Source organism: Diabrotica virgifera, chromosome 5, assembly GCF_917563875.1.
Source record: "Diabrotica virgifera virgifera chromosome 5, PGI_DIABVI_V3a".
NCBI lineage: Eukaryota > Metazoa > Arthropoda > Insecta > Coleoptera > Chrysomelidae > Diabrotica > Diabrotica virgifera.
Genome location: NC_065447.1, coordinates 240,209,473 through 240,228,461, shown reverse-complemented (window position 1 = coordinate 240,228,461; position 18,989 = coordinate 240,209,473). Strand labels below are relative to the sequence as shown.

Sequence of the window (18,989 nt, the reverse complement as noted above, 5' to 3'; positions counted from 1 at the left end):
TTATTCCATACCTACCTAAAGAGTTTTTGAATTGAAATTTTACCAACTGGGTAGGTTGCCCATGTTTTTCCTGCAAATGAAATCGTAAATCCCTATTGCCATTAATTTGCACTGTAAACAAGTATATCTCTTTTGAGCTTAATTTTTTTAAGACTAACATAATTAAGCGTTTTAAATTATAACACAGTACATACAATACTTGTTTCAATTTATTTACATAATATTTGTAAATAAATAATCACAAAAGTAAGGTTAAGATTCGGATGTCAAATTTTAAACCAATTCGCATTAGAAATTTTAAAATTCCCGCTATGTAAATCTGGCAACAGCGCGGTTGCGTGCTGGATATTTAATCTCTCCCGTAAATGTGTTGCTCTCTCGGAGTGTACACCTTAGACAAGGAAAGTTCCTTGTCTAGGTGTACACGAGTACACGCAACGCACGCAAGGCATGCAAAGAGATGACGTTTAACATTGACTTTGACAGATGACTTGTAAGAACGAAAACTAAAAGTCATACTCACGGTTGTTTTTGTAAAACTTGTAGGTAACGAATTTTCGTTTTTAGTGAATTAACAAAACAACAGAGTGATTTTCCAACAAGAATAACTTATTTATTAGTTTCATTAATTTGTTAAACAATAAAATGGATAGACTTCTTCGACTAGGAGGTGGAATGCCAGGTTTAACTCAGGCACCGCCGCCTTCTGATGCTCCTGTTGTGGATACTGCCGAACAAGTATACATATCCTCCTTAGCACTATTAAAAATGTTGAAGCACGGCCGAGCTGGAGTACCCATGGAAGTAATGGGTCTTATGTTAGGTAAGAAAATAGCGACCTATTTCATTTAGTTTTCTCTTCTCTTCTTCGGCTTTTTCACATTATGAGTCGCCGTTTTCATCCTCCACGGCACTCTATTTCACAGCATTATACATAGCATATCCTATGTACAGCGTACGGTTTCCATCTCACAGCAGGTGTCTCCGTTTTCTTCCTGGACCTAGTCCAATATTCTTTTCGTCCACCTGTGCTCTGGCATTCTTTGAACATGTCCGTACCACTGCAGGGTTCTGTTTTCCAACTTTTTTTGTAATTGAGCATTCTACTTCCATTCTGTTCCATATTTCCTTTGTTCTTATTTTATTTAACATTGTTGTTGTCATTGTCGTTGACCATACTTCCACTCCATATAATATATATAATACTTTATTTGAAATAGGATAACCTAATATAAACATGCTAAAGTACATATAGTCAAAACAATACAAGTATTGATATAGTCCATGACATAATTTAAAAAGTAAAAAACTAAAACTAATTTAAAATGTCAATACCTAAAACCACAAACATTTGATAATTTAAAATTTAAAAAGTAAAAAACTGAAACTAATTAAAATGTCAATATCGAAAGCCACAAACATTTGAATAAAATACCAATTCGATTAATGTAAGCACAATAAGTATACATACAAGGCAACACAAATACATTCAACACATCCTATTCTCTATAATATATTTTTTTAAACTGTACTTGAATGTATTAATGTTTCTACAAGTTCTTAAATCGAGAGGTAGTTCATTATATTCTCTAAACCCTTTGCAAATTAAAGAATTAATCATAAAGCTATTTTTAAACTCAACAATATGTAGATTATTTGTACCCCTTGTATTATAATCATGTACATCTCTTTGAAAGTAAGATGGAGCCAACGAGTTCAATATTTTATACACAAAAACCATGGTTAGGTAATGCAAACGTTGACGAACTGACAACCATTCAAGTGATTTTAACATAATCAATATTGGCGTTATTCTACTAGTTCTTAATATGATGCGCATCCCTCTATTTTGAAGTTTTTGTAACTGACTAATTTTATTAAGACTGAATAAATATACAATCGATGCACAGTAATCAAAGTGTGGCTGTATTATTGTATTATATACAGTTACTTTAGTCTCAGTAGACAGATTTTGAGCTATTCTGGTGAAAAAGTACAATTTTTTTGAAATTTTTTTACTTATATAGTCAAAATGTCCATCAAATGACAGCACGTTATCAAGCTGAAAACCTAAATATTTTGCCGTTTTTACAATTTTGATCTCTTCATTGTTAATGTGTAAATTAATCAGATTTAAATTTATTAAACTATACTTATATTTAGTAGTAAAAATAACAGCTTTGGTTTTATCAATATTTAGTTTTAATTTATTCATGTTGAGGTATTTATTAACTCAATCAAGTGTTCTGTTCATCTTCTCTACAGCATTCTCTAACTTAACATCACTACATGCTATCAAAGTATCATCAGCAAAAAGATTGATAAATTCACAATCCAAAAACAAATCTATATCATTTATATACAGTATGAAGAGGAGTGGTCCAAGGACACTACCTTGAGGTACCCCTACCAAAATGTCTTTCTCAGTCGATACTGTATTATTAAAACATACTTTTTGCCTGCGATTGCTTAGATAATCTTCAAACCAACTTAAAACCTTACCGGAAACTCCATATTGTTCAATTTTAGCTAATAAAATGTTTCTATCAATGGTTTCAAAAGCTCTTTTCAGATCCAAAAAAACTCCAATAGTATATTTACCATCTTTTATATCATTCTTTAGCTTGCAGATTGTTAGTTGTAATGCAGTTTCACAAGAATGGTTCTTTCTAAACCCAGATTGATTTTCTATTAAAATTGAATTCCTTTTTACATGTTCCATTAATTGCTCATAAACAACTAGCTCCAGGAGTTTCTCAATTGTCGGTAATGTATTAATAGGTCTAAATTCCTCAGCCTTATTTGTATTACTGATCTTTTGGATAGGAATAATTGTACTAGTTTTAAGCTGATTTGGCACCTTACCAGCATCCAGTGACATATTAATTAAGTTTAGTATGATGTGACCAATTGTCTCATAAATTTCCTTTAACGTTCTACCATTTAAAATTTCATAGTTAGAATATTTATTATCTAACACATTCATAAATGAACCTAACTCTTTCAAAGTTAATTGTACAAAATTGTCAAATGGCAAATAAAGATTACAATTTACATTTATCCAATCATTAAAAAAATCTGCATGACTTACAATACTAGAAATACTCTCAACAAAATATTCATTAAAACCCATAGATATGTCCATACTGTCTCTTTTAACGGCTATTTCACCAGTGATGTTACATCGAAATTGAACACATTTAGGTGTATCTTTTGTATTTGTATTGACCAATTTTTTTAGTGTCTTCCACATTTTTTTAGGATTTGATCTATAATTATCTATTTGATTATAATAGTATACAGATTTTTTGGACTTTAAAGTACTAACTACATCATTTCTATGTTTTTTGAAATTATTCCACATAACTTGTTTTTGTGTTTCATGACCACATGATTTGAAACTCTTATATGCATCATCACGAATTTTAATTTTTTTATAAACCTCATTATCAAACCATGGTAATTTAGGATTATGTTTACAAGTCTGAATAGGTGCATTATTATCAATTTCAATTTTACAATTTTCATGTATTTGTTGGTAGATAACATCCACATCAGTAGAATCCAAATTCCAGTTATATGAAATTAAGTTAGTTTTTATTTTCAAATAATTTTTTTCATTTAAATTTCTATATTGTTTAATAATCATATTAGATGTGGATTTCGTATTATTAAGATTTACTGATATTACTGAGTGATCACTAATTTTAGGAGAATCATGAACGTTGGATGTGATTTGATCCTCATTTGTAAGTACATAATCAACTAACGTTTTACTTGTATTTGTTATGCGTGTTGGTTTGTTTATTACCTGTCTTATACCATAGTTTGATAATAGGTTTTTAACCTTCCTAACATAAAAAGTATCAGCAAAAAAATTCAAATTAAAGTCACCGATTAATACAAAATTGTAATTCCTAGCAATAATACAATCACACATATTTTCAAAATCATCCAAGAACTTAGCATCAGAACTTGAAGGTGAATGATAGAGACAACCCACCAACCAAATAGATGATAAAAAGTTAATTTTAACAACCTTGCACCAATAGTTTTTGTTCAGAACAAAAGTTTTCACAACAGAATACTCATAACTACTTTGAATATATATTAAGACTCCGCCAGTATGGCGACTAGTTGAATCACATCGAATGCATTTGTATTTTTCAATGTAAATTTCCTTCTCTTCAACATCAGAAGTTGTTCTAGTTTCGCTAAGTAGCAACACTTTAGGATTATAGCAAAGTAAACTTTGACATATTTGATCATAATTACCAATTATACTTTGAGCATTTACATATATAATATCCGTATTAACAGGTATACTCTGATAAATACTATTTACATTATTACAATAAGAAAGCTGTTGGTTTACTGTATTGGAAGTTGTGAGTTTTTTGCTGCCATTATTTTGGGTACCCCCTTAATATACCTAATTGTTAAGTTAGTCTCACCATTCGCAACCCTACTAGTTAACTCAGTTCTTACTTTCAAAAGATAATCACGTTGAAGTTTAGTTAAGTCAGATTTTATCTGTAAATTACCTAACACAGTCTTATCAACTTTATTTTTATTTTTCAAAATATTAAGCACTTCTGTTTCAGAGTTTAATACTACTTTGATTAACCTAGGCTTAGCATTGACTACATTAGTTTTTTTGCCAAGACGAAAAACATGTTTTAAATTCACACTACTGGGATATCCATATAGGATAATATTCGGCACTATGCTCTGAAAGATACTTTTTTTTTCTTTGATTAAATACAAGTATCATCTCAGTTCATAATTGACCCGAAATACTTAGTAAAAGTCTTACAACTCTTAATAGTCTCTTCTAAACTTGAGTCCTTATTGCTTATACCCTTCCTTTAATTTCCTTATCATGTTTCCATATCATTTCCTTATCCTTATCTGCAAAAAGTAGTAGCCCATTGTTCCACATTTTCTGTTCCATCTTTTCAAAAACATGTATGTTAAAAAGTTTAGGGGAACCACATCCCTGTTTGAGGCCTTTTGTTGCGGTAAATTTTTTTGTTATTAATTTCTCTGCCTCACTTTATTTGCACCTGTGTTTCTTTATAGTCTTTGTGTTATATTCACCCATTTCTCTCTATTGTGTATTTTGCTCATTTGCTTCTTCATCATCTTCATTCTTCACAGTTGTTTCCTGGACACACTATCTTATTATATGCTTTCTCCAAGTTGATAAAGGTCATGTGTCTTTCAATATTTTCCTCGTTGTCCTTTTCTGTCACTCTTCTCATGAAGAATATATTATCTAGACATGATCTGGCTTTTCGGAATCTGGCCTTTCGGAATCTGGCTTGTTCTTCATCATAATGGTCTATATGCTGCTCTATTTTTTCTTTTATAACTCTAGAAAAGATTCTTGATATTAAGGCATTACACTGATCCCTCTATTCGCGGTGTGCAAGTACTTGGAAGGGAAACGAGAAACGACTGTCCGCGAGTCACGGAGAAATATTGCAACTATCTTAAATAATTCATATTGTAAATTGAAATTGTCAAATTGACGTATATTTCATACCTTCTGTCATTGAAGCAGAAAAATTATATATTGCTCCACAATATTGATATGATATGCAATTATTATATAAAGGTAAATTTAATAGGGAACTTGCATAAATTTTTAAATTCGAAAAAAATGTTATAAATCACAACAGAACATAATTTAAAACATGTATCAAAGATAAAAAAAGTTTTGTTTGTCTTTCGTTTGGCCCCTAAAGACGATTAAAAATTCAAATTAAAACAGGTGGTCCAAAACGCATAGTGACGTCATATAGTTGTGCATGTACATTCTGCACCAACAAAGTAAACAAAATTGTATATAATTTTAAATTAGACACTATAAACGTCAGTAGAAAATACAGTTATGTAACGTCACAAGCGTTTTTGATCGTTTGAACTATTTTACATTGGCTAAGGGTTCTTCTAAACCAAGGCCAGAAAACAGAAAAAAATATATAGATTTTAAATTATCTTCTAAGTTATTGAGGTTTTACCGCGTGAAAGTTTGGAAATATTATTTTTAAAGGAAACTGAATAATATTACGTAATAAAAAAATGTGTAAGTTCCCTCATAGGTTTGGCATTCGTTTTGACACTGACACTAAGTTTTATAAATATATTTGATAATTTATATTTCTGATATATTTGAGTGTTTTTAAGATATATTTTTTAAAATGACCGAAGAGGGTTTTTGTAAAGGGCAGTCTGATAACTTACCTATACGCTCTGAGCTTCGCTGGTGTCGCTCCTAGCGGTTACTAATTCAACTTTTACTGGTAATTTTTAAATTTATTATTTAATTGTTATCGCTTAATATTTACAACGCAAAAAAGTAATTAAATTGTAATGGATTTTTTAAAGATTTTTCTAATCATTTTGACGTTCTATTGATAAAATATAAATTTCTTACTTCGGATACTTTGACAATAATCGTGTAGATGGCGCTAAGATTATAATAGATTATTTATAATTAGATATTACGGAACATTAAAAAAACTTAAATTCAGTATTTAAAACGTAAGTATATTTAAGGTAAAAATATATACCACAGCTTTGACCAACTAATATTGTTTATAATTAATGTTTTTAATTTTAATTTTAAATTAATCACTTTGACATTTATGTCAAATTTCCGGTAAACGTTTACAAACTTGTCACTACTGGCGTTCGCGAATTTGTAAATATCCCCTCTACGTACGAGCTCACAGCGTATAGTTGATATGTGTATGGTGGCTACATATTTTCAAAAGAGTGAAAATTTTTCCGTCGGAGAAGTTCGGGGAGTTAAAGCAGATAAGTAAGTACATATATTATGTACATTATACTCCCATTATACCTACTAATTTTATACTGTGATTTTATTCTGATTATTATTCTCATAAGTATTTAACGATAAAACTTAGTAGGTACACACTTCCTATTAAGTATAGTGATCAAAAAATGTCATTACAATATAAATATTTTCCCATATTTCGCGACGATGCTGTGGCCAAATACCCAAGTAGGTGGAGGCCAATAAACTAAAGAAGAAGAAGAAGAATATACTTACATATAACCCTCCCACATCACTGATATAACCATATAAAAAACTAATGTAAAACTATGTGACGTCACGGGCCGTCTGAACTACTTTAAAATAAAGAAGACTTTAAATTTGTATTTCTAAGTTATTATGAGTTTTTGAAGCGGGAAATTTTGGAAATCTCATTTTTATACAAAACTGAACATTATTATGTAATAAAAAAAAATGTGCAAGTTCCCCATTAATTGTATTTTGCTTGCAGTACTGCATTTTAATAACTAATTTTATTTACTACATACAATTGTTTACGTTTGCATAACATAACCTGCACCTTATTTTTCTTCTTATTATTTTTTTGGACTATGGCCTTGACAATTATCCAGCAACCAGGACTAATATAATTGGCCAATATAATTAAAACCGCGAATAAAAGTACAGAGCGTTGAAATAGAGGTCACTTTGCCGAACTTGCACGGTCCCAATAGTTGTTTATTGACCTTTTTTACCTTTTTTGAAAATGGAGGACATCTATGATAGATTCCACTCATCTGGAATCTCCTGCCCTCTTCAATTTTATTGAACAACCCTTATTTAAAGGATCCAATCTTCCCTCCCTTCATATTTCAGTTCCATTTTTATGTTCCCTGATCCTGGTGCTGTTATTTTTTTGTCGTCTTTAGTGCTTTAGTTATATCTTCCAGTATATTTTGGCTTCTTCAGTCATTATTGGAATACTTGGAATCGTGCAAACCATTATTTATTAAATATAAAATAATGCCCTTGCCAATACTATGGCTATACAGTGTTCTCGTGGAAACACACAAAACTGCAGATACTTTAATTAAACAGTCTGACTTGCATAATTACAGCACAAGAGGTGCCAGTAATATCAGAACAGTCAAATATCGTTTGAGTAAATCACAAAAAAACTCTATTGACTTTAACATATAGGTTTTAGAGCATGCAGAACTTTTTATAAAGAATAACTTTTTTTCGTAAAATGAATAACAAAAAAGTTTCCCATATGTTTCCAACTTAAGTAGACACGCTGTATAATGTCCTACCTATGGGTTTTAAAAACCTTACAATCAATAAATTTAAAGTAATTCTGAAAAATATCTTTTGAGATTTGCTTTTTACTCTGTTAGTGAATATTTTGATCATTTTAAAGCAGTATCATGGACATGAATATTACTCACTATGTTAGTCCTGTCGCCAGGGGGGGGGTACAACGGCCTCCTTAATTCAGATGGACTTACCCAAGTTTTTTTTATATATTTTGACCCGCAGAATACGAATTTTTTGGGTAACAGTTGATCCGGATGTCGATAAGATTGTTATAGACAAAGAACTTGAGGAATTACATAACAGCGATTTCTCGCAAAACAAAACATCTTTTTGTATTTTTTGGGTCATTTTAAGCAAAAAATATTCCTACAAGTTTTTTCGTAGAACGCATAGTTTTCGAGATATCCGCGGTTGAACTTTCAAAAAATCGAAAAATTGTAAATTTTAAACCCGAATAACTTTTGATTAAAAAATAAAGTAGCAATTCTGCTTACCGCATTTGAAAGTTTATTTATTTATTTATTTATTTATTTACGGGATTACCCCCATTACAACACATACAGTATAAAATCAATCTCTGTAATATCTACTAAACTAGAGTAAAATAAATCTTAATTACATACTTATTAAACAAAAACGAAATATTAATAGTTATCGATTACACATATTACATCTATTACACAAATCAGTTCAAATAAACAAAAAGTACCTGTCAAGCTCTTTTAATCCGATTCTTAAAACCAGCCAAGGAGACACCAAACATTTCCAAGTTATTCTCGTTTATAATTTTTAGTGTTCGCTCAATGGGCGAATGCATACCATAGTTTGTCCGATGAAAAGGTATATAAAACAAATCAACATGTCTGAGACTTCTGGAGGGAACATATAAATTAATAGATTGGAGAAGTTCAGAACAACAAATTAAACCATTTATTAATTTAAACACAAATACCAAATCAGAGTTATCTCGTCGAGTTTTTAATAAATTCATATTGAGTGTTTTTAAAATATAGGTATAATCATGATTAGTAATGCGTATGTTTAATTTGTATGCACAATATCTCAAAAATTTATTCTGCAATCTCTCCAACGTAGTAGAATGAGCTTGGTATTGTGGAGACCATACAATAGATGCATATTCCACTTTAGATACAACCAAAGCATAATATACCGTTCTTAAAGCCCCTACAGATAGTCTCAGACAGTTGCGAATGATAAAGCCCAAAGATTTTGATGCATTTACTGTTACACTATTTATATGTTGCACAAAACGCAACTGCTCATCAAATGTGACTCCTAAGTCTTTTATTGTTTTAACATAAGACAATTCATTTTCATTAATTGTGTAAGAAGTATCATATTTTTTATTACCTCTATAAAAGCTTATATAACAGCATTTAGCAACATTTAAATGCAAAATATTATTCTCACACCAAATACTCAACCGGTCTAAATCTTCTTGAATTAATGTTACATCAACATTTGAATCTACGGATTTAAATAATTTCAAATCATCTGCAAACATCAGGAAATCGCAATTTCTAAAACACTCTGATATATCGTTCACAAATATATTAAATAACAAAGGTGAACAGTGAGCTCCTTGGGGTACTCCTGATGTCACATGAATTATATTTGAATTAAAACAACCTACTCTCACCTGCTGTGTGCGATCTCTTAAAAAGCTATTGAACCATTGTAAGGATTGATGACTGAAGCCAAAAGCATTTAATTTTCCCAATAACATGTTATGATCTACTCTGTCAAATGCCTTGGAGAAGTCAGTATAAATAGTATCCATCTGACTTTTATTCTCCAACGCGTTTAATATTTTTTGTTCAAAGAGTACTAAATTTGTTACCGTTGATTTATTCTGAGAAAATCCATGTTGATTGTGTATTAGACGCTCTTTACAATAAAATTTTAATTGATCGTGCAATAGTCTATCAAAAAGTTTTGGTATAGAGGATTGTTTACAAACGCTTCGATAATTTGTTATGTCTTGTTTATTACCTGATTTAAAAATTGGACAGATATAAGAGTGCTTCCATAAAGTTGGGAAAACTGATGTCTTTAATGATGACTCAAAAAGAATATATAAAGGATTAGTTAGTGAATATATAGAGTTCTTTAGAAAGTAATCGGGAATACCATCTGGACCACTGCTTAACTTATTGGGTAGGGATAAAATGTTGTTGAAAATATCTTTCACTGATATTGAAAAATTAGGTATAAAAAGATTGTTGTTTCCCTTTACTTCCAAGTTATTAATATTTGATTGTGGCGAATAAACTGTTGAAAAAAATTGACGGAAACAGTTTGCAATCTGTTGTCCGTTTGTTGCTATAGCATTACCATAGTACATACTGTTTGGTAAATCATTTGATGATCTCTTACTGTTTACAAACTGCCAAAAGTACTTAGGATTACTGCATAAATTATGATTTACTTGATTCAGATAAGTGTTATAACATTGATTTGATAGATCCTTACACAATCTCCTAAGTTCTGAAAAAATCACATAATCCTCTTGATTACAGGAAGCTAAATAATTTTTATGAGCAATTTTTTTCTGTACAACTAAATAACGCAAGTTGGCATCAAACCATTTTGGATAACTAGAAGTTTTAAATCTTTTCACCGGTACAAACAATGATAGTGACATATTAAGTATGTTGTAAAATTCTGTTAAAGCATCATCAACATTTGACAAATTCAAATGGTCTTCCCAAGGTATCATTGAAAGATAGTTATTGAGACCTTCATAGTCTGCATTTACAAAATCATGATAAAATTCAGTATATTCTAATGACTTACCTCGATGTTCACACAAACTATACTGTAAGTGTAACTTATGTGATGATAACTATTTTTAAAAATCGGATCTGAGGCTTTTGCTACTTGTAAATCACAAACATTTGTAAATATTAAGTCTAAAAACACATTTCTTTCATTTGGAATATTAATCATCTGGAAAAAATTCAAGTACCCATAAAATTCAGCTAAGTACAATGCATGTGAACCTTGAGGACAATTCACCAAGACACCTGATTCATTGTTATCCCATGAAGCTTCCGGAAGGTTGAAGTCTCCGAATATATATGTCTTATGATGATTATACCTTTGGGATATATCTTCGACTGATAAACAGTGTTGTTCATATATTTGTTCTACGGATTTTGGTGGAATATATACCCCTCCAATTATAAAATTTTCTTTACCAAATGAGCATAAAAGAAAAAGTTGTTCAATAGATTTGTACAAGGGTTTCAGCACAGTTACCTTAATGTAGTCTTTAACAACAATCAAAATACCTCCTCCTCTTGACTTATAACTATTATCACGATCACATCTAAAAGTTCTATATGAAGGTATTTTAATTTCACTATCTAAAATATCCTCGTGTAACCAACTTTCAACAAATATAAAAATGTCATAATCAGAACATAAAATAGAACTAATCAGATCTTGAATTTTTGTACGAAGTCCTCCGACGTTCTGACAATAAACTTGTAATGGGGATGAGATTAGTTTTTTCCTTCTTTCTTGAATGATTCAATTTTTGGTACACCATTTCTGTATTTTATGGCAATGTCTTTTTCGCCTTTATTTTGTCTGTCTTTTAATTCTTTCCAAGCTTTACTGAACATATCCCTTTGCATATTTGTTTGATCACTATTTATTTTGATTGTTGAGTTCTGTAGTCTTTTCTTACTCCTTAAAATGTCCTTAACAACACCATTATTGGAAAAAATAGCTCTAAGTGGACGAGACTTACCACCCGTGTTCTTTCCTACTCGAACAACCTTCACTAAATCCTCCAACGCTTCATCTTTTCCCATTTGTTTCATAATTTCCTCGACTTTGGCTTTGTCTTGTTTTATCCTATCTTCAATATTCTCAGAATTCAATTCGGGAACATTGTTTAAGTCAAATTATAACGGTTTTGATTATTTGCATTGCTAAAAATTTATTATTTTATTGTTAAACAAAGCTGTAAACTGTAGTAAACACCTAGTATGTGAGTGATGTTTTCTATGATTTCTCATTTAAAATCGAACGAGTAGGTAGAGTAGCTACAAGTGCAAGCGAGGCAATTTCTACGTAGCATGCGGTAAAACGCATGTATTAGGCACGGGAAACCTATGTGTTTATAGATTAGTTTAACAATAAAAAAATTAATTTTTAGCAATGCAAATAATCAAAACCGATATAATTTGACTTAAACTTTCAAATGCGGTAAGCAGAATTGCTACTTTATTTTTTAATCAAAAGTTATTCGGGTTCAAAAATTGCAATTTTTCGATTTTTTGAAAGTTCAACCGCGGTTATCTCGAAAACTATGCATTCTACGAAAAAACTTGTAGGAATATTTTTTGCTTAAAATGACCCAAAAAATACAAAAATATGCTTTGTTTTGCGAGAAATCACTGTTATGTAATTCCTCAAGTTCTTTGTCTATAACAATCTTATCGACATCCGGATCAACTGTTACCCAAAAAATTCGTATTCTACGGGTCAAAATATATAAAAAAACTTGGGTAAGTCCATCTGAATTAAGGAGGCCGTTGTACCCCCCTGGCGACAGGACTATGTTTTCCGATGTCTCATTTTGTGAATGTGCGTGAATGTATTTATATTTCTATATACACTAAGCGCCAAAATTAACGCACCACCTTAAAAATGGGACATTTTTAATGTCCGATATTTCCTAAACCTGTTGTCCGATTTTCGTGATTTTTTTAATATGTTATAGCTTTATTCTTCAAGAATATCGATGTAATAATATTGTTCTTAAACAGATAAGTGTCATTGTATACCGGGTGTAACAATGATAGTGTGTTTTTTCCTCAAAGTTTGGAACACCCTGTGGAATATTATAGCGTATATAAAATATTGAAATTACAACTCAACTGTAACCTTAGGCTATTTTAACATTTTGCTTTTTGATTCATTCGCTTATGTCGGATAATAAAAAAGTTAGGTACTTTAATAACTAGCAACATTCTTCATCAATACAGGGTGTTTCTAAATAAGTGCGACAAACTTTAAGGGGTAATTCTGCATGAAAAAATAATGACCGTTTGCTTTATAAACATATGTCCGCAAATGCTTCGTTTCTGAGATACAGGATGTTTAATTTTTTCTTACAAACTGACGATTTATTTATTGCTCTAAAACCGGTTGAGATATGCAAATGAAATTTGGTAGGTTTTAAGAGGTAGTTATTGCGCATCTTTTGGCATACAATTAAGAATTTTATATTCACCATTGGCGTGCATACGGGTCATATTACCCGGTCATATTACCCATGTACACGCCAATGGTGAATGTAAAATTCTTAATTGTATGTCAAAAAATGCGCAATAACTACCTCTAAAACCTACCAAATTTCATTTGCATATATCTCAACCGGTTTTAGAGCAATAAATAAATCGTCAGTTTGTAAGAAAAAATTCAACATCCCGTATCTCGGAAACGAAGCATTTGCGGACATATGTTTATAAAGCAAAGGGTCATTATTTTTTCATGCAGAATTACCCCTTTAAAGTTTGTCGCACTTGTTTAGAAACACCCTGTATTGATGAAGAACGTTGCTAGTTATTAAAGTACCTAACTTTTTTATTATCCAACATAAGCTAATGAATCAAAAAGCAAAATGTTAAAATAACCTAAGGTTACAGTTGAGTTGTAATTTCAATATTTTATATACGCTAGAATATTCCACAGAGTGTTCCAAACTTTGAGGAAAAAACACACTATCATTGCTACACCCGGTATACAATGACACTTATCTGTTTAGCAACAATATTATTACATCGATATTCTTGAAAAATAAAGCTATAACATATTAAAAAAATCACTAAAATGGGACAACAGGTTTAGGAAATATAAGACATTAAAAATGTCCCATTTTTAAGGTGGTGCGTTAATTTTGGCGCTTAGTGTATGTTATTTGTATATACACATTATCTTATATATCTTATATATTTTATATATGCATCAAATCGACTTGCTACAATTCAAAAATTTTTTTTTGTAAACATAGTCAATAAATTTTTGAATCTTTTTTGTCACAGGGTCTTGAGATATACTTCGGTCTACTCTCCTGCAATAATTTTGTGTAATGATGTGTCTACTCGTTTGATCTAATTATGTGTATATTTTTATTTCATTTACTTTTATTAATAAAAACTTTTTTATACTCCAGGAGAATTCGTAGATGACTATACCGTTCGTGTAATCGATGTATTTGCTATGCCTCAGACTGGTACCGGTGTCAGTGTAGAAGCTGTTGATCCAGTTTTTCAAGCAAAAATGCTTGACATGTTAAGACAGACTGGTAGGCCAGAAATGGTTGTGGGGTGGTATCATTCCCATCCAGGTTTCGGATGTTGGTTGTCTGGAGTGGATATCAACACCCAGCAAAGTTTTGAGGCTCTCTCGGAAAGAGCTGTAGCAGTAGTAGTTGATCCAATCCAGTCAGTGAAAGGCAAAGTCGTTATTGATGCCTTTAGGTTTGTATTTAAAGTTATATTATTTTTTATGTAGCATAACAATTCTACAAAACAGTAATACAATTAATATTTGGTGGAAGTCCAACTATTGTCAATAAAACTTTGCAATTTTCTGTTTATATATAGTACCAATCTCCTCATGTTATATTCAACAAGCTCCTCCCATGCCTGCTCAATTGCTTCCCCTAGTTAAATTTTATTCTGTTGCCTAACTCTTTCATTTAATTTCATTGTCAACTCTACCCACACATGGGTAAGCCTTTGATGGGGTTAACCTTTCCGTGACCGTGGGGGGTATTTTAGGTACCCGAGATGCGGTTTTGTTTTTATAACTTTTCAAAATATATTTATTTTTTTTCTCCCACCAGGTAATCTTAGAAAATACATTACCAAATCGTTTTTTTATAAAAATTATTAATTTTCTACTAAAATTGAAAGTATAATTACTTGGGGTACCTCCGTTACCCCACATGGCCTACTGCGTATTAAAATCAAAGTGTCAGTTGACATTACAGAAAATCAGACAGAAAAACTAAAACATCATGTAGTACATTCAGAAAACCGATTTGCAGCATACATCGAGAAGATAGTAGAAAATTTGTATGTCCTGACTGTAAAAATAATGAATAAGAGCAAATTCTAATAAAAGGTCAAAATAAAAAAATGTACATTGTTTAATAATAAAAACAAATTATTTCAGTGACTAGTGCTTTACTGTATAACTTTCCAAACAATAACGTATAATTTAAATGATTTATTAAAGTATTTTAGTGGGGTACCATAGTTACCCCACACAGCCTGAAGCATAAGTTTCTGTAGCACGGTTCCGGAAAGGTTAAGATCTGGACTCTGGAAAAAACAGAGACAAAAAACATTAACATGAGTGTCTTTCAAACATTCTCAAATAATTCTACTCATATGCATTGGGTAATTGTCATGCAGAAAGATGAAGTTGGTATTGGTGAATCTCTGGATCACTGATAGCAACATTATGTTCTCAAGAATATGTTTGTAATAAACTTACGTGCATAGAAATCGGCCCACTTAAAAATTTGGTCATTTTTGATGGAATAATATTGTTGCTAAACAGGTGAATTTTCATTGTATACCGGGTGTACCAATCAAACTGTGTTTTTTTCTCAAAGTTCGCATCACCCTGTGGAATATTCTAGCATTTATAAAATACTGAAATTAAAACCCAACTATAACCTCAGGTTTTCTTAACATTATGTTTTTGAAGTTATACTTGTTTATGCGCGATATGAGGGTGAATTTTTATATGTTAAAACCTACGATCCCGGCGCATGCGCATTATAACTTTGTTCTGATTGGATGTTCAAATGACATGTCAAAAATTATCCAATATGGCAGCTGTAGCGCAGCTGTGGTTTGGACGGTTGACGGTTTGGTTATGTATGGTTGTTGCATTTTAAAATTTGTGGGAAGAGAAACAACAAAGGTTAGTTAATAGTTATACTGCCTTTTTAAATAGTTTTCATATTATATTTTTGAAGTTATACTTCAAAATGTTTTAATTTATGTATGTATCAGTCCAGACAAGGTGTGGAAAGAATATATATATTAGTGTTTTTAAATATATTTTTCTACAAACTTATTAAAAATGCAATTTTTAGGACTCCATAGGAGCGTTAAAAATGCTACTTTAAGGCACTAGTGCTTTAAAATTTTTAAGGCACTGCAGTTAAAAGTGAATTGTCAAATTGTGAAATGTCAAAATATTTATATTTCATTTATTAACATTAATATTAATAATACAACTTGCGCAATTTGAAAAAGGTGGTTTAAAAGGTTTTTTATTATAATTTTGTGTCTTTGGATTTGTCTTCCTTGGGCGTAAAATAATAAAACATCTATTTTTATGTTTCACTTGTCACCGTGATGTATAATTATGTATATCTGAAAGGTAACTAGCATGCGGCTTGATGGCCTTGTTGGTAGAGCATTGGACCAGAGATCAAAAAATCTCGAGATTGCGGGTTCAAATCCCGGACGATTCATATTTTTTTCTTTTTTTTTTTTAATATTTGGAGTTTTGGTTCATTTTTGGTAATTATTGTTAATTTTTTGTATTGTAACTGTTAAGTAGGTATATTTATTTCGTTGAAATTATATTATAATAGAAGTATAACTTCTTACGTGCGTACAAAGTACACACACATTATTTTTTGATTCATTCGTTTATGTTGGGTAATAAAAAAGTTAGTTACTTTAACCACTAGACATGTTCTTCATCAATACACGGTGTTTTTAAATAAGTGCAACAAACTTTAAGGGGAAATTCTGCATGGAAAAATAATGACAGTTGGCTTTATAAACGTATGTCCGCAAATGTTTCGTTTTCGAGATACGGGATGTTGAATTTTTTCTTACAGACTGACGACTTATTTATTGCTTTATAACCAGTTGAGATATGCAAATGAAAGTTGGTAGGTTTTAAGAGATAGTTGTTGCGGATTTTTTGATATAAAACTAAGAATTTTATATTCACCATTAGCGTGCATACGGGTAATATGATCGGTCATATTACACACATGCGCGCTAATAGTGACTATTAAAGTCTTAATTGTATGTCAAAAAATGTGCAATAACTACGTCTTAAAACCCACCAAATTTCATTGGCATATCTCAACCGGTTTTAAAGCAATAAAATAAATCGTCACTTTGTAAGAAAAAATTCAACATCCCGTATCTCGGAAACGAAACATTTGCGGACATACATTTATAAAGCCAACTGTCATTATTTTTCATTCAGAATTATCCCTTAAAGTTTGTCATACTTATTTAGAAACACTGTGTATTCATGAGGAACATGTGTAGTTGTTAAAGTACCTAACTTTTTTATTATCCAAGACAAACGAATCAATCAAAAAACAGAATGTTAAGAAAACCTGAAACTATAGTTGGGTTTTAATTTCAATATTTTATAAATGCTAGAATATTCCACATGGTGATGCGAACTTTGAGAAAAAAACACAGTTTGATTGGTACACCCGGTATACAATGAAAATTTACCTGTTTAGCAACAATATTATTACAGTGGTATTGTTAAAGAATCAGGATATAACATGTTCAAAAAATCACTTAAATCGGCCAACAGGTTTAGGAAATATGAGACATCAAAAATGACCAAATTTTTCAGTGGGCCGATTTCTATGCACGTAAGTTTATAATAATCCTGTTAATTTTTCTTCTATATGAGAACAAACACCTAGGCTTTCAGCACATATTTATCCCCATATATTGACAGAGTCTACTGTCCACCAAACCTATGATTTCTCTGCCTATAAACTCTTATTCAACTATTGCTATGTGATTGAAATACTTTTTCATCATAAAATGCAATGTTAGACCAAAAGTTGTCTTCATGGTTTATGAATTCCTTACGAAATGCAGCTTGTCTCTTCTTTTGATCCTCAGTCAAAAATGTTTTTTTTTGCAGCTGCACAATTTATCAAATTATTTGCTTTAATCCTTCTACATGCAGTGCGAATGCTGCCCGGAAATGCTGTCTCTTTAATAGCTTTTCAAGGCTTAGCAAAAGGAGTTTCTCTCAGACAATCTACTGGAATATATTCTTGCTCTGCTTTTTCCAACACTTTTTTGACTTTTTGTCATTATTGCTGTTTCCGCTATTGCATCTTTTCCGTGGCATATTCTGTGCTTATCTAAATTCTTGTAAGTTAATTCATGCACCTCAATTTTTTCAAACTATAAGTAACGTTACATTTTTTTAAGGTTAATAAATCCGAATATGATGGTATTGGGCCAAGAACCGCGCCAAACTACATCCAACTTAGGACATCTACAGAAACCATCAGTCCAGGCTTTGATTCATGGTCTCAATCGGCATTACTACTCCATCAGTATTAATTACAGAAAGAATGAATTGGAACAAAAAATGCTACTAAATCTCCATAAAAAATCCTGGATGGATGGTCTAACTTTAGCAGATTACTCTGAAAATTGTAGTGTGAATGAAAAGACTGTTGCTGATATGTTAGAACTAGCCAAGAATTACAACAAGGCATTAGAAGAGGAGGAGAAAATGACTCCAGAACAGCTCGCTATTAAAAATGTTGGCAAACAAGATCCTAAGAGGCATTTAGAAGAAAAGGTTGATATTTTGATGACCAATAATATCGTCCAGTGCTTGGGAGCTATGCTAGATACAGTTGTTTTTAAGTAATTGCTGGATCTCTTTTTTTACTATAATTGCAACTTATTTATAAGATATTTTTTCAATAAAAACTTTTATTATGAATTTGTGTTGCGTAACACATCATGAATTTGTGTTGCGTAACACATCAAAATAAAACTTATTATTAAGT

The 18,989-nt window shown here is 31.0% G+C and overlaps 1 protein-coding gene across 1 annotated transcript; it reads left to right on the top strand.

The window, feature by feature from the left end:
- Nucleotides 1–476: 476 nt before the first annotated feature.
- On the top strand, nt 477–18,989 carry LOC114343486 (26S proteasome non-ATPase regulatory subunit 14). Its single transcript, XM_028294327.2, has 3 exons — nt 477–823; nt 14,334–14,640; nt 18,397–18,989. The coding sequence occupies exons 1-3, from the start codon at nt 646–648 to the stop codon at nt 18,845–18,847; spliced, it is 936 nt and encodes a 311-aa protein (XP_028150128.1). The 5' UTR covers nt 477–645; the 3' UTR covers nt 18,848–18,989.

Coding starts and splice junctions, on each gene's coding strand:
- LOC114343486 (XM_028294327.2), top strand. CDS start 646: ATGGATAGACTTCTTCGACTAGGAGGTGGAATGCCAGGTTTAACTCAG. Junction 824..14,333: donor AGTAATGGGTCTTATGTTAG/GTAAGAAAATAG, acceptor TTTATACTCCAG/GAGAATTCGTAGATGACTAT. Junction 14,641..18,396: donor GTCGTTATTGATGCCTTTAG/GTTTGTATTTAA, acceptor CATTTTTTTAAG/GTTAATAAATCCGAATATGA.